The sequence below is a fragment of the Strongylocentrotus purpuratus genome, unplaced genomic scaffold (genome assembly GCF_000002235.5).
Source record: "Strongylocentrotus purpuratus isolate Spur 01 unplaced genomic scaffold, Spur_5.0 spur5_scaffold_12, whole genome shotgun sequence".
Classification (NCBI taxonomy): Eukaryota; Metazoa; Echinodermata; class Echinoidea; order Camarodonta; family Strongylocentrotidae; genus Strongylocentrotus; species Strongylocentrotus purpuratus.
The window spans coordinates 12,919,944-12,935,339 of record NW_022145597.1 but is presented as its reverse complement, the minus strand read 5'-3'; the positions used below and the strand labels follow the sequence as shown (position 1 = coordinate 12,935,339).

Below are 15,396 nucleotides of genomic sequence, written 5' to 3'. Positions count from 1 at the left end.
GGTCGATACATTTAAGATTAGACGTGTTTAAATAATCAAAGGAGATGGTACAGTGAAGGTCAAAAGGAAAAAAAAGTGAAGCAAAAAATTGTTGGAGACACCTGGACTCGAACCAGGGATCTCTAGGTTGGAAGTCAAGTGCGTTACCGATATACCAAAACATCTCCCATAGCGGTTACACGTAAACGGGAAATGGAATTCTGAAATCCTACTTTGCAAGTGAAATATGAGCATGATCCCGGCATCTAATCGAAAAAGAAGGCACACTTGTGATAGCTCATTGTCTCAGCTACAACATATCCGAAGCTCAACGAAAACGAAGCTAAACGGAAATTTTGCTCGCGAAAGACAGGAGTGTAGAATCCAGTTTTGAGAAAAAGTCATGTCCCATAGAGAATACACGCAAAATGTGAAAAAATGACATGCCTCCTTTAATCGCAAAAATACACCATGATACTTTTGTCAAAAATAAAAATTGTGAATACTGCATTCGTAGAAAATTGTCTCAGCTAGAACATATCAAAATTTGAAAGAAAATTGATCGATATTTACAGAGATACAATCAATTTTCCAAAAATATGCTGACGTCATAATATGCAAATTGAAATTTTGAGTTTGGAGGCCATTATGATGACGTCATGAGTTAATTGAGGATCAAATGAGGAGTTTCTATCTATTCTAAAGAGTTACAATGAATTTTATATAGGCATGTTTTTGCCCATGTATTGTGGATAAAGATAACGCAAATCCGCGCGTGCTGTCAACTTTGACGGACGCTCATTGCGTTATTAAAAGGTGAACAAGTTATCAAAATGCTTGGAAAAATGTACCAAGTATGATGACAGAAAAAAATCGGCGATTCTATGTTGCAAAATGCCAGTACGCGCGAAAACGCGCGCGCATGCGCGTGTGCGTAATTTTTTTTATCAAATGCTCCATATGGCCTAAAACGTATGTAAAAAAAAAAAAAATTTCGCGCGCGTAAACGCGCGGACATACGCGTACGCGCATTTTTGCGTGCATTTTTTGACCTGAAATTGACCGGACGGATATTGATCTTAATCATGGTAAATATGAATGAAAAATTACTTTCCGTTGCTAGTCACGCATCAGTAATAAAACAAAACTATCTTCGTTGGGATCAATAATAATTATGCATAATCATGGCAATGAATGATAACATGTTATAAGATCGTTTTAAGTTGTTTATATACTAAATGAATAGTAGGGGAACTAGTAGTGATCCTTGTGTTACGCCACATGTGATCTCTTCCATGTGAGATTCGCAGCCATTAACAAAATCATATTGGGTAATACCTGTTACCATGGGTGTCGATCCTTACGTAATACCTATTCATCAGGGGGGGGGGGATGAATGAATAGATAATCCCCCCCCCCCCATGATGAATAGGTATCAGTTACAGATCGACACCCATGCCTGTTAAATAGTTCATGTACCACTCCTTAGCCCTTCCTCTAATACCATAATGAGAAAATTGGTATAAAAGGATCATCATGATTTATCGTGTCAAAAGATGAATGATTATAATAATAATAATAGCCTAATAGTCCACTCCAAATTTTATTAACCGAAACGGAAATTCTTTTTGCCCAATTGATCGTGAGCCCGACAGCCACTGAGCAGCGCCAGATCGACGTTGCTCTATCCCTTATTGTTGAACGCCAAACAAGGTAGCAACAACTCCCATCTTTAAACATCTTTTGGTATGACGCGGCCGGGGTTCGAACCCACGACCTTCCCGGTTGTGAGGCGGACGCTCTACTGACAGAGCCAAGTCAATTAGTGGGTCTTCAACTCTATAAATCACTCGGATATGAACTAAGCGATGACGGTGGTTCCTCTAAACCTTCCAGGTCAATCAAATCGCGATACAAATTCAAAGATGTTTCCACCAAACTTCTGTCTTCCTTTGAGAATGGATCCAAGGTTGTATTCCTCTTTGGTCTATGAAACTGACCCTCTGCATTCGTAACTGCACATGCAAGCCTTTCTTCATCTATGGTTATATGCAAGTATTCAAGGATTCGTCGCAGCTCGTCCTTGAGATGCAGTTTGAGTTGCTCATAATACACGATCAACGTCGACTTGCAGGTGTTGCCCGAATGATGACATTTGGAGATGAAAGCTCTATATAGTTGGAGCCAACTACGAGAGTTTCCGCTGACATATTTACGCCACTCTATAGGAAAGTAGAATTGAATAGTCATAATTATGATTGTAATTTTTATGGAATTATTAATTAACCGTAATAACAAAATAATTTAACTAGCAAAAAGTAGCAGTAGTAGTCATCGTAGTCGTAAGTGGTACTAGTCATATGAGTAGAAGTTAATGTTGTGGATGTCGTTGTTGTACGTAGTAGTAGTAGTAGTAGTAGTAGTAGTTGTTGTAGGAGCATTATTAAAGTGGTACTTGCTGTTGAAGTAAATTTAGGAGTTTTACGAGCAGTCGTAGTAGTAGTATTACAACAGTAGTAGTAGTAGTAGTAGTTTTAGGAGCATGTAGTAGTAGTACAATAGTAGTAGTAGTAGTAGTAGTAGTAGTACAATATCAGTAGTAGTAGTATTAGTAGTAGTAGTACACAGTAAAAACGCTGCTTAAAAAAGTGATGTTCACTTACAGTTGTACACTATCTTAAACAACAGTTGAACAAATTGTAAACAATGTTGCTTGAAACGAAAGTAATTTTGTTAAACATTCGCTGTTTAAAATTTAATGACTGCTATATTTACTATACGAGAGCTTTTAGACAGTGTTGTTTACATATGACGTCATGTGTCTCGTGCCAGTAAAGTGCGCGTTGGCTAAAAGCTTTATTACACATTGTTATGTTTATCAGGTTCCTTGAAACTAACATGCAATTGAAATTAACATGCCACTTAGAAATGCTGTGCAGCTGTTTAGGCACAGCTCATTGTTATTCATATTAGATGCATACACACAATGCAAGTGTATGCAAGGGTCTTCTGTTGACTACACAGATTGATACATATGTAAAAGCACATGGATATTGGGTCTGGATTAAACTACCAGAGCAACCACACGTGTTTCTGCAGGCTCCATTTTGTTTGTCTCTATACTTACATTTATTTAGCTTAATAGTTGTTACTTTCCAACCCACAACACAACACACATCATGGCCGACCAAGCTACCGACGCGCTTCTAAGTGACTGGTGATTCAATGGCTTAATTGAAATCACTTTTCTATTAACCAATTTGAAGTTTTTAACTTATAGCGTAAGTTCACAGTGAAAATTGTCAGTATCTGTACGCAAATGTCAGAATATAGGTTGACTTAAAATCGTCGCGTCATGCAGTGCGGCACTGATCGCGCACTCGGTTATATGTGCTAAATTATTTGCCATAGAGATTGCATGCATCCCTATATAATGCAGTTTATACGTGCGTGCATGCGCGCTCATGCAAAATGGGCACTGTTTTGGCGCTAATTCATGAATTGCAGAATTACCCTACCATATTGTTAGTCTTCATATACCTATAATATAGAGACCCAGAAGTAGTGGTGCACTTATTCAGAGTATCAAACCCAAATTATACGCCATTATACAACCTTTTTGTTGTAAACAACCCCCACTGAACAACAGCTCCTTTTTAAACAACTTTCTTTAAACATTAACCCAGTTGGTGTAAACAACCCCCACTGAACAACAGCCCCTTTTTAAACAACTTTCTTTAAACAACCCAGTTGGTGTAAACAACCCCCACTGAATAACAGCTCCTAAGTTTAAAAAAACTTTCTTTAAACAACCCAGTTGGTGTAAACAACCCCCACTGAACAACAGCTCCTTTTTAAACAACTTTCTTTAAACAACCCAGTTGGAGTAAACAACCCCCACTGAACAACAGCTCCATTTTAAACAACCGTCTTTAAACAACACCAGTTGTTTAAATTGTGATTTTAAACAAGTTGTTTAAAATGTTGATCAACTAAGTGTTTAAACTTTAAACAACTCGAGATGCTAACCATTTTAAACAACTTTCAGATCAGGTCACCCGTTAATCAAGAGTTGTTTAAACTTTTAAACAACTTGTTCACAAAATTTTTAACTGTGTAGTTTTAGGAGTGGTAGTACAGTAGTAGTAGTAGAAGTACTATAACAGTAGTAGTAATAATAGTTTTAGGAGCAGTAGTAGTAGTAGTAGTAGTACAATAGTAGTAGTAGTAGTAGTTTTAGGAGCAGTAAGAGTATTATTAGTAGTACAATAGTAGTAGTAGAAGTAGTATTAGTAGTATCAGTAGTAGTAGTAGTAGTAGTAGTAGAGGTATTAGTAGTCGTAGTAGTAGTAGTAGTAGTAGCAAGACAGTCGTAGTTGAATGAAAAGTGGTAGTTGTGCAGTAGTAGTAGTAGTAGTAGTAGTAGAAGTAGTAGATATTAGATGGGTAGAAGTGGTAAGAATGGAATTACGTGACTCCCTGTAGTGCAGTAGTAGAAGCGATATTAGTAGTAGTAATGGTGGTCGACGTAGTAAAGTAGTAGTAGTAGTACTAGGAGTCGTAGTAAATGTAATAGCAGAAGCAGTTGTATGATACTAGCAGTGGAAGTGGTCGTAGTTAATAGTATACAAATGATGCATGCGCACGAGTTCATTATACTATCTATCCGCACTCGAGTTGAGGCTGTGTGTAGTTATATTCCACATACAAAGAATCTTGCGCTACGGTTGGTCAAACATAAAGCATGTGATGAAAGATAGTTCGCCCTTCATTGATGGAAGAACAAACGTTCGTTGCACTTTGTAGATAATATATCTACACAGTGCAACGCACTTTTTTTTGTATACGTTGCGTATACGTACGTGGGCCTACGTAAGTACTGTATGCACTGTACGTGTCGTACACCGTTTGCTGGCTGTTAATGGACGATTTGTTCCTCTAACATGACGGAAGAAGTGAAATGTTTCCGATGTAGAATATAAAGCAAATAAGTACCGTTGGTGAAGGTGATGGGACAAACTATCACTTCCGAGGCGATCTGGATGTATAACTATCTTTCCGAAGCGAAGCTGAGGAAAGGTGGCGTCAGATCGCCGAGGAAGTGATAGTTTGGCATCGCCTGAAAGCTGTGCGATACACACACACCATCAACGAGGGCGTTAGATCGTATAATAGGGACATTTAGATTGAGTGGACGAGAACACGACGAACGCCGACTGATCGTGCGTGTCGACGTACTCAATTGCCCATGTTGAATACAATTAGAAATCTTTTAGATTGCACTCGACGATATACAAGCATGCAGGAAGTAACACCATGGACGTGACGGACAAAGAAAGAGGACAAAATATACAGTTCCTCATTCTACCCTCAACAATTGCTGTGGTAGACAAAAGAACATCCCTTCACTAATATGTAAAAATGTGTAGAACAAATAAATATGCATGTGACACCTGTTCTACACATTTTTACATAATTGCAGGGAAGGGATGTTCCTTTGTCTACCTAAGGAATTGTATATTTTATGCGCACGCGGCATATACTAGTACCGTACTAGATTTAGGAAAATGAGGGTTGACGCATTCTCGATCGCCGACTGAGACGACGTGACGCATGTGCAGTGCCTTAAAATGACGTCACACGTTGCAGTCAAAGCTGTCGACGTGCAAATCTAAATGTCCCTAATGAACGAACGAAAACATGCATCATTTGTTTTATACAACGAAACTTCTAGATCCTTGTTATATGATGAACAAAGATTTAATTCAAGATTGTTTTGAGGCTAACGAATAAAATCTCAAATCTCAATTATGAAAACTCAAGTTTAATAGACTTAATTTAGTGCGCACACATAGATAAGTACACTTACCTCTATACTCATTTGCGCATAGTGCTGCGCAAGAATAGGCCCATACGCAGTATATGCGCCCTCAAGGCCTATACGCGCACTACTGCGCATCATGTAGACGCACTAGAAAAAAGGCGTGCAATAGTACTGGAAACTATTGCACGCCTTTTCATGAAAAAAAACGTGCAATTGTATCAGTAAATGAATCACACGTGACCGCGCATGACCAATCATTTGATAAGGATCTGCATAAAAGTAGTTGTTACTTTTGTCGTATAGTAGAAATAGTAGTAGTTTCAGTAGTAAGAAGAAGTAGTAGTGGTAGTAGTATAAGTAGTAGTCCGAGGGCCAGAGGGGGCTACCGTGCACCCCCCTATGATCCTACTTCTTGGGTGTCATTTTGTTCATTGGGATCCATTTTATCAGAAAAAAGATGTTCCCAAGAAAAAAACTCATTTGGAAAATGTTTTTTGCCCCTTTTTTGAAGATATGTAAAAATGTGTTTTTCGTGTTTTGCACACTTTCTTAGGGTTTGTGAATTATTTGCTTAATATGCAAATATCTGTTTAAAAAAACCAGTCAAAATCACCTGAAAGTTGTATTTTGTCTGCTATTATCATGAAATAAGTTTTTTTAACCCCCTAATTTTGTGTAAAATTATTCATTGATATGTTATCTGATGTTTCCCGCAAAATAAATTTAGTCAACTCATGTAGATATTGTTTTTTCCCCTTATTTTGTATGTAAACAAATCAATTATTCGTTAATTGTACAGTTTCTTAGGGTTTGTGAATTATGTGCTTACATTTTACCCTGTTTCTCAGCAGATATAAGTCTAATCTCCACCAAATAAACAAACAATCTTTGTAAATCATACAACAATACGTAGACCAAATTATTTTAATATATTTTATTGTCTTCAATTATTAATGACTTCATAAATTTGCATATATATTTTAATATGCAAATTCCTGTCTCAAAACCTGTCAAAATCACCCTAAAAGTTGTATTTTGTCTGCTATTATCATGAAATAAGTTTCCCAGCCCCCTAATTTGGTGTAAAATTATTCATTGATATGGTATGTGATGTTTCCCGCAAATTTTGTTCTATATAATGTTCATTCAATTAAAGTTCCTGTTTAAAAAAACAAAAGCTCAACAAGCAGTATTTTAATTACTATTTGGGCTAGCCTGTTAACATCAAACTAAATCAACTACAGTATATTACCACATACAACATTGTTTCCTTTTCTAGTATCAGCCTGAACAGGGGGGGGGGGGGATCAGACAAAGCCAACTTATTCACCAGTTGGTCATTAATCCCATTATATGCTATAATATAGGTTTTTTGTTTATACAAATGAATGAACAAACGTATACGAGGTACAATTTCACGAATTTCAACTAACTTGACACAATGAGCAATGGAAGAAGCATGCATCCTCGTTCTTGAAGACATTTCAAATGTGCCCGGTTATAATCGGGAGTGCTAGCAACTTTTTACCAAGAATCTCAATCGACTGTCAGAGATCTTATCTGATGCCACAGAACATTCAACATCCCGTCCACCCAGATCGTCAATTGATGAAGTCATCTTCAAACCTGATTGTATCTTTTGTAAAAAAGGAAGGCCCAAAATCAATCAAATTGAAAAGCTCTTGGACAACAGAAAGTACATCAATGTTAGATTTTGGTGGGTAGCAAAATGTTGTAGATGTTCCGAAGAGAGTTGGTGATAAATACCTACATGTACCTTTGAGAATCCTGGAAGTTGATTTGTTTGCTGCAGAATCAAGATATCACAAGAGATGTCGGAAGAAATATGTGACGAACTAAGATCCAGATAAATTGAGAAGTAGCAAGTACGACGAAGTCGCTAAACAGAGAAATATTGAAGTAGCCCACAAGAAAGCATTTACCAGCATATGTAGATTAAATTGTAGATGATGAAATATCAGGTATTTTGGAGTATGCACAAATCAAATGGAAAGTGCCAATCAACACAATGTGTTTCTTGCACTTTTATGGATGACTCCAAATGAGAGGATATACCTTCATGCACACGCCCAAGTCAAATATTGTTGTGACTTAGTCTTAGCCAACCTCGCGGCTTGCTTCTTCTGCAGCTCTCATGCACTCTCAGATTGTATCAAATTCTGTTATGGGATATTTTATTACAGAATAGTAATCTATGGTCGTCACATTTGAAGGCACCTCCCATGTTACTGAGACAAATCCAGCCCAACCTGGAAGCTCTTGACCTGTCTCTCCACTACTTTTTTGGACAAGCATCCACGCAACATCATTTCTGGCACATTGTTTGAATGCTTTATATCGGTTGAAATAGCAAGGTGGAAGAGGACCTTCATGTTTAATAGCCAAGGAACGTTCTTTGGTTCATGTACGTGCTACTGAGGGTACTTTGCTATTTTAAGATTCAACTGTCTCATTGTTAGAAATTTCCTGCAGCATAATCCCATTGGCTGTGTCGACAGAGCCAGAACCACTTAAGCTTGAAATGTATTGGTTGAAAAAAACTGACAAAAAAAAACTGACGAAAAACTGACATTTTTACATATCTTCAAATAAGGGGCAAAAAAAACATTGTCCAAATGAGTTTTTTTCTTGGGAACATTTTTTTCTTCTGATAAAATGGATCCCAATGAGCAACATGACACCCAAGAAGTAGGATCATAGGAGGGGGGGGGGTGCACGGTAGCCCCCTCTGGCCCACGGAATACAGTAGTAGATGAATTACCTTTTGTGTTGAATGTTTCTTCATGGGCATGTCCCGTTTTGCCAGCCTTCCCCCTGTTATACTCAGACACCAATGCTCGATATGGATTGCGTACAAGCAAAATAGCACCGACCGTATCCTTATTGAAAATGTGTGTCTTGATTGTCAGAGCCCTACCTGAAAGGGCTGGTTGCAATTCGCCTATAAAACCTGTAGTGAATATTGGTTAAAAAAATTTGGTAAAAATGTGCGAAATTAATGGAAAGCATTCATTTTCATAAACTATTAAGTAGTAGTCTAGTAACGGAATCGCATTTCAAGAGAATATAGGCTTTTTAAAAAAAACCTCCAGAAGAATGCTTTTTTGGATGGCAAATATGGCGTAGACCTGCAGGAATTTAAAATCATATTTACTAAAATACTCAACTCTTTTATTGCCCAAATGAGGTGTCTCAATTTCCTCAATTATTCTTTGCTCACTACACTTTTTTTTACCTGAAAATAATTTGACCGATGCCATACTTTTATAGATTTGAACATCCACATTTGGTTGATTCGGTTAAGAAAAAGTAATAATAATCTGTGGTCTTCATTGATTTTTTTTGCAGTAAAGTTAGATTATTTTCATCATGGGATTTTGTTGTTCGGGACTTGGCCATAATAAAACTAGTCGGTGATATAATGTGTTTACCATCACACCCCTCCCTGTCTAACCTCTGGCAAGGGATATACCCCCATTTACATAAGGCCTAACATAAAAAGACGTTCTATTGCTCTTTGCGACCGACCCCAAAATATTAAATCATTAAAAAGGTTTAAGGTTCAAGGTTCATTTTATTTATTTCTTTCTTTCACAACATTTTTACATATGATAGTAGAACAAAAAACAGCATAAGAAAAAGCAATTTAAGTGCAATTTTAAGTCGATATATAATCCAAATGAAAGATAGTGGAGACCTTAGAAAAGCTGGGCTTGTAAGAGCAAGGTCCCCATATAAAATAATCCATCAATGTTTCACTTTTAAAAAATGTTTCAAAGTTATCAAAAACTGAGAAATATCAGTCCAAAGAGGGAGAGAAAAAAAGAAGAATAAAATCAGACCGACCCATGATTTGGCACCTAAATGGCAATACAACATCTAGTTTTCTTTTTCATTTACGTCGGTGACAGACTGGTGACAGACAGGCTACGAATAATTGATTGGCCATTGCGCAAGCGTCGTTTAGGTAGATAAGCATTGTGACATCACACGTTCAATCAAAATTAATGCGCAATTAACGCGTCTCATTAAATGCGCGCTAATATAATTGTGCGTGGGTTATGATAGCCAAATGTTGACCTTACACTGACCTTTAAAGGGGATTATTTCAACATTGGTGGTGTCGGACAGAAAAATCCCTTGAAAAATCCTTGCTTCATATGAGGTTTTTTGAAGGGATTTTTGAAGGGATTTTCGAAGGGATAATTGATGTCAGACAGCCAAAAAGAGGATAATTAAAAACCGGATAACTAAAATCCGAATTTTTGGCCTCTGTGTGACACCGCCTGTAATCATTTGAAACAGTTGGAACAAAATTTAAGAAAAGGGCAAGATTTGCAAGTTTGTACACGACACAAAAGTACTTCAGGAATTGTCTAGCGATTTTTGCGATTTTATGCTCATGTACAATTTGGATTTGACAGCTATAAATAAAACGTCAAAAGATGAAATCCAACTGCTACGTATTTTTTAATTGTTTGTTGTTTATTTGTAACCAAATACGTAGCTAATGGCAATACACATACATGATCATGTAGCGTCTAATCAAGTGTGTCTAGGATTAATGTTTACCCTATGCTTAACACCGCGCCCGATTTTTCAATGATCCTTCAGAAGCACCACCCCGGATTTTTGGCCTCTGTGTGACACCGCCTATTAAGTCAAACGTTGACCTTACACTGATCTTAAAGTAAGGGGACTATTTCAAAATTGTTGTCAGACAGAAAATCCCTTGAAAAATCCTTTCAAGGGAGAATTATCTTGCTTTGTTAGAGGATTTTTGAAGGGATTTTTGAAGGGATAATTGATGACTGACAGCTAATTAAGAGGATAATTCAAATCCGGATAACTAAAATCCGGATTTTTGGCCTCTGTGTGACACCGCCTATTAAGTCAAACGTTGACCTTACACTGATCTTAAAGTAAGGGGACTATTTCAAAATTGGTGTCAGACAGAAAATCCCTTGAAAAATCCTTTCAAGGGAGAATTATCTTGCTTTGTTAGAGGATTTTTGAAGGGATAATTGATAACAGACAGCTAATAAAGAGGATAATTCAAATCCGGATAACTAAAATCCGGATTTTGGGCCTCTGTGTGACACCGCCTATTAAGTCAAACGTTGACCTTACACTGATCTTAAAGTAAGGGGACTATTTCAAAATTGGTGTCAGACAGAAAAATCCCTTGAAAAATCCTTTCAAGGGAGAATATTTTTGATTCGTTAGAGGATTTTTGAAGGGATTTTTGAAGGGGTAACAGACAGCCAATTAAAAGGATATCTAAATTCTGGATAACTAGAATCAAGTTTTTTAGTGTGCAAACGCGATTTTTAGAACCGTTATTAGGCGGTGTCACATAGAAAAATCCCGACCCATCGTGAATAAACCAGATTTTAGAAATCTATTTTTTTTCATTTACGTCGGTGACAGACTGGTGACAGACAGGCTACGAATAATCCGATTTTTGATGGGCCATTGCGCACGCGCCGTTTAAGGTAGATAAGCATTGTGACATCACACGTTCAATCGAAAGTATATGCGCCGTTTAGGTAGATACGCATTGTGACATCACATGTTTAAATGCGCGCATTTAAACGTGTGATGTCACAATGCTTATTAAAAGGGATAATTTCAACATTGGTGTCAGACAGAAAAATCCCTTCAAAAAACACTTGAAAAATCCTTTCAAGAGAGAATTATCTTGCTTCATATGAGGTTTTTTGAAGGGATTTTTGAAGGGATTTTCGGAAGGGATAATTGATGTCAGACAGCCAAAAAGAGGATAATTAAAAACCGGATAACTAAAATCCGAATTTTTGGCCTCTGTGTGACACCGCCTCTTTATAAAATAAAAAAAAATGGTCTGCCATTATTCATGATTGCATTTTGTTGAGAAACCTCATAAATTCAAGTAGACAATATTGGTTTGTGTATAAAATATTAGGCTTTGAATATGAGTCTCCCTGACTCACATTGGATTGCGCGTTTAAATAGTTAATTTCTCACAATTTCGGGGATCATCACACCACTGTTCTTAAGGGCCGAGGGTCTCGTGAACTCTCTGAAACAAGAAAGAGGCCTACGAGACTGAAAAGTTCGCATGAGGTCTGTCTTCTTCAGCTTGAGTTTGCCAAATAAACCATTTGAACTATTCCGATCGCAAATTAGCTAGTAAATTTGCGTCTTCATCAGTCCGCAATTGCAATTAGCGGGATATTTGGTCGAGAAAATCTTGGTCTTGTTTCCAAAATATCCCGGTATTTGGGAAATAGCGGGCTAGTAATTTGCGCCCGTCCGAGCTAATTGTGATGAGTGTATTGGTCTGGTGAAGACGCAATTCCGAGCTTCGTGATAATATCCCGGGTCTAAAAATGGCAGGTTGTTTGGCAAACTCGAGCTGATGACAACAGGCCTATGGGCTGATTGGCGGGGGGGGGGGGGGGAGGGGGGAGGGTAAGTAGTAGTTATTCGTACCTCGGCTACTAAGTATTGTGCTCGTATACACACTTCCTGTGGCATAACCAGTTGCAGTCTCTATGAGATGTCTGACCCACGTATTACCCGACCCGGGAAAGCTAGCCAGCGCTATAGGTGGGAAGGTCCCTTTTGGCATCAGTCGTGTGTCATTGCAGAAAACCAAACCTGCCCGTGTGAAACGATACATTGCATAAAAAGACAATTATATGCATATTGATATATTTATTAATTTATTTTGTTTTCTTTCAAAAGCAGTGCCACAGAAGGCCTGGTTTACTAGGCAGCCCTGCTATGAACAAAATGATACATTATAAAATATTAAATATAAAAACTATATGGTAACGATAATAACAGCTTTAAAGCGGGACTACACTACTTGTAGCTACTCGCACCCTCTGTATAGTAAACAATGCCTAAGCGGTACCCGTCGGTCCCCCATGGTACCCCTTTTCTTATGTTTGATGAGATAACCTGTCAGCGACCAGGCAGAAATGTCAATCCCTCCTGGCCAACACAAACCAAAGATGTGTGGTGATTTATACAAAGAAAAAGGAAAAGAAAAACGAAAGACATTAGAGTAAAATTCGTTAAATGGTTATAAGTTACATATAATAAAATCAAGAGATGGATGGGAAAAGTCTTAGGCTGGTTTTAAAACTTTGTAGGGAAGGAGATGTTTGAATGAAAATTGATAGTGAGTTGTACAGTTGTATTGCAAAGTATGAGAAAGAGCCTTTTTCTTTTTATGTCGTATATTTAGGGTAGGTACAGTCGGTTAGAAAGAACATGTCTAATTGGGGTATATGGGGTTGCTTCGAAATAATGCAATGGACGAAACACTAGAGTCTCTTTTTATCGAAATCAATGTTCCGGATAATAAGAATATAATCATGGTATTGTGTATAGACCTCCAAGATCAAATATTTAAACTAAAACATTACGATTAGCCAAAAAAACTTACTTTACGAACCAGTTAACTGATTTTCATTCCAAAACAAATTTCGATCGCAATTTCTGGATTATTCATGAATTAAGGATTTTGAATAATGTTATGATGAAAAAGAAAATTAATTTGAAGAAATAGTTGTATTGTTTTTATATTGAATGATATCAAGATAAAAACTAGAACTGCAATCGTATTAAAAAGATATGCATGCATTGACGCCCATGTTTCCTACGAGACAGACGAAAGAGCGTCTCTTTTACGATTTAGAGGAATGTATTAGAAGTCTGTAGCATCTATGACAGTGGGTTAGGGGTTAGTAGGACGTGAATCGGGATAGAAGAAAGGAAAAGGAAAGGAAGGAATGGATCACACGTTATGACGCGTGCTGTGACCCAAATGGCTTTCCATACTCAGATAATCATGCAGAATATCAAATGGCGTCTAAAATGCCCCTCCCCCTTGACGGATTTTCAAAAAAAATCCAGCTTCGAGATGCCCTGCATTTGGTCACCCAAATATGGTTGCAAAATTTCAAGTAAAAAAGGAACGGAAAGGGGGCGAAAAGCGTTCTGAAAAATGACGCCGTAGCCAATACATGTTATGATTGTGCGGAAACCCAGTATAGTAGACCAGCTAAGACACAATTTTGTAATACTTTTGACGGCATATTGGGGGAATGCATGGCATTCATGCGAAAACCCGTGCGTAAATACTAAAGAATAAAAATGGGAAAGGGTGCAACACGCATTTCTTTGTTCAAATTTGAAAGAATGTCCAAAATCATGATTTTAAATTTTTTGACAAATGTATCATCTGAGAAAAAGACCTTTCAATTGATATCATTTTCAATGAATTTGAAGTTACAAACCTGTTTGATATACATTTGAAAGTTGGATATTACACACATAATGTATGGCACGATGAAAAGAATGAAACTCAGTATATGGGGTTATCAAAACTAATCATATTTCAAAGTTTTTAAAACACCATAAAGCTGTTTATTGAAACACTTTTTCTTGATTAAACATATAATATATGTTGTCGTACCACACATAGAAAAGACATGATCCGATAATGTGATGGATATTACATCATTTTATACTATCCCAAATGAGTTGATGCCCTTTTACACAATAAGTATTTTAGCCGGGTCAATATAAAGGTTGACCGCTAACAAATTTGATGAAATTTGATGCAAATTCTTTCTCCTACGACCACCATTGTCCACGTTAATTATGATATTGTGTCTATACTCACTTGTCATTGATTCGCGTTACAATGTTGTAATCTTAGTCCGAATTAAAAGACGATATTCATACACGTAAATTTAAAGCTATAGAGTGTACAAGGAATATTTCTTATTACACTCAGTGCTTGTAGCATTTAAACGTTTCAACTTCTGTCTTTTTCGCATTATAAATCTCAATGTTTGTATGGTTATAAGTTTTGTCTATTCGTTTGTCTGGTCTTGTAATTTTAACGGAAAAAAACAATTGATTAATAGTACTAACAAACCTATTCGAATACCTTATTGAATTACCTGTCTCTATAGGCTTTGCTGTTGTGTGTCGTGTTATAATCTGGTGGTCGGGTTCAATTTTAAACGGAGTCAGCCTATCTCCCAAGTGTCGGACTCTACTTCGAACGCCATCTTCGCCGATGCTGGAAATGTAATATGTCGTTAGTCCCCACAATACAACCAGGAGTAAAGTGAGCATCTGATTCAAGGAGTATCCCATGGTTATTCTTAGGACAATCTAAAGACAGACACGGAAGAGAAATGTTTTATGATTAAATCCTGTACCTTGAACATTGCTGTGTATATCGTACATTCTAATTAAAAAGAAAACAATTAATGAGTGATTTAGGAAGATCGTCGTGGAATTTTAATTAGGAATTTGAAGTTAATCCATGTATATTTTTACAACCTGTGTCCCTTTTTCCAGTCGTGGCATTGCCAGTTGCTTTGACCTTATAATGGGTATTTATGACTTGGTGTTGAATCATGTGATCCAGGTCCAGATTCAGCGTAGTTCGGATATAGCTCGACTAGATCTACCCCCCTCAACAAAAAGTCTCTTCCTAGCTTCCCAATCCTACACCCCTCCCCTGATTGTGCTCTTATGGTACTGTGCCTTGATCGAAATAT

The 15,396-nt window shown here is 37.3% G+C and overlaps 1 protein-coding gene across 1 annotated transcript; it reads right to left on the bottom strand.

Moving 5' to 3' along the window:
- Nucleotides 1-1,737: 1,737 nt before the first annotated feature.
- On the bottom strand, nucleotides 1,738-14,991 carry LOC115922634 (WSC domain-containing protein 1-like). Its single transcript, XM_030981843.1, has 4 exons — nucleotides 14,788-14,991; nucleotides 12,299-12,466; nucleotides 8,586-8,774; nucleotides 1,738-2,201 (listed from the first exon to the last, which is right to left on the bottom strand). The coding sequence occupies exons 1-4, from the start codon at nucleotides 14,984-14,986 to the stop codon at nucleotides 1,819-1,821; spliced, it is 939 nt and encodes a 312-aa protein (XP_030837703.1). The 5' UTR covers nucleotides 14,987-14,991; the 3' UTR covers nucleotides 1,738-1,818.
- Nucleotides 14,992-15,396: the final 405 nt, after the last annotated feature.

Bases quoted from the DNA above. Each gene is read 5' to 3' on its own strand.
- LOC115922634 (XM_030981843.1), bottom strand. From the start codon at position 14,986: ATGGGATACTCCTTGAATCAGATGCTCACTTTACTCCTGGTTGTATTG. The intron at 8,775-12,298 runs GTACGAATAACT...TATTCACTACAG, and splicing joins CACAATACTTAGTAGCCGAG to GTTTTATAGGCGAATTGCAA. The intron at 2,202-8,585 runs GTAATTCATCTA...ACTTTCCTATAG, and splicing joins AGAAACATTCAACACAAAAG to AGTGGCGTAAATATGTCAGC.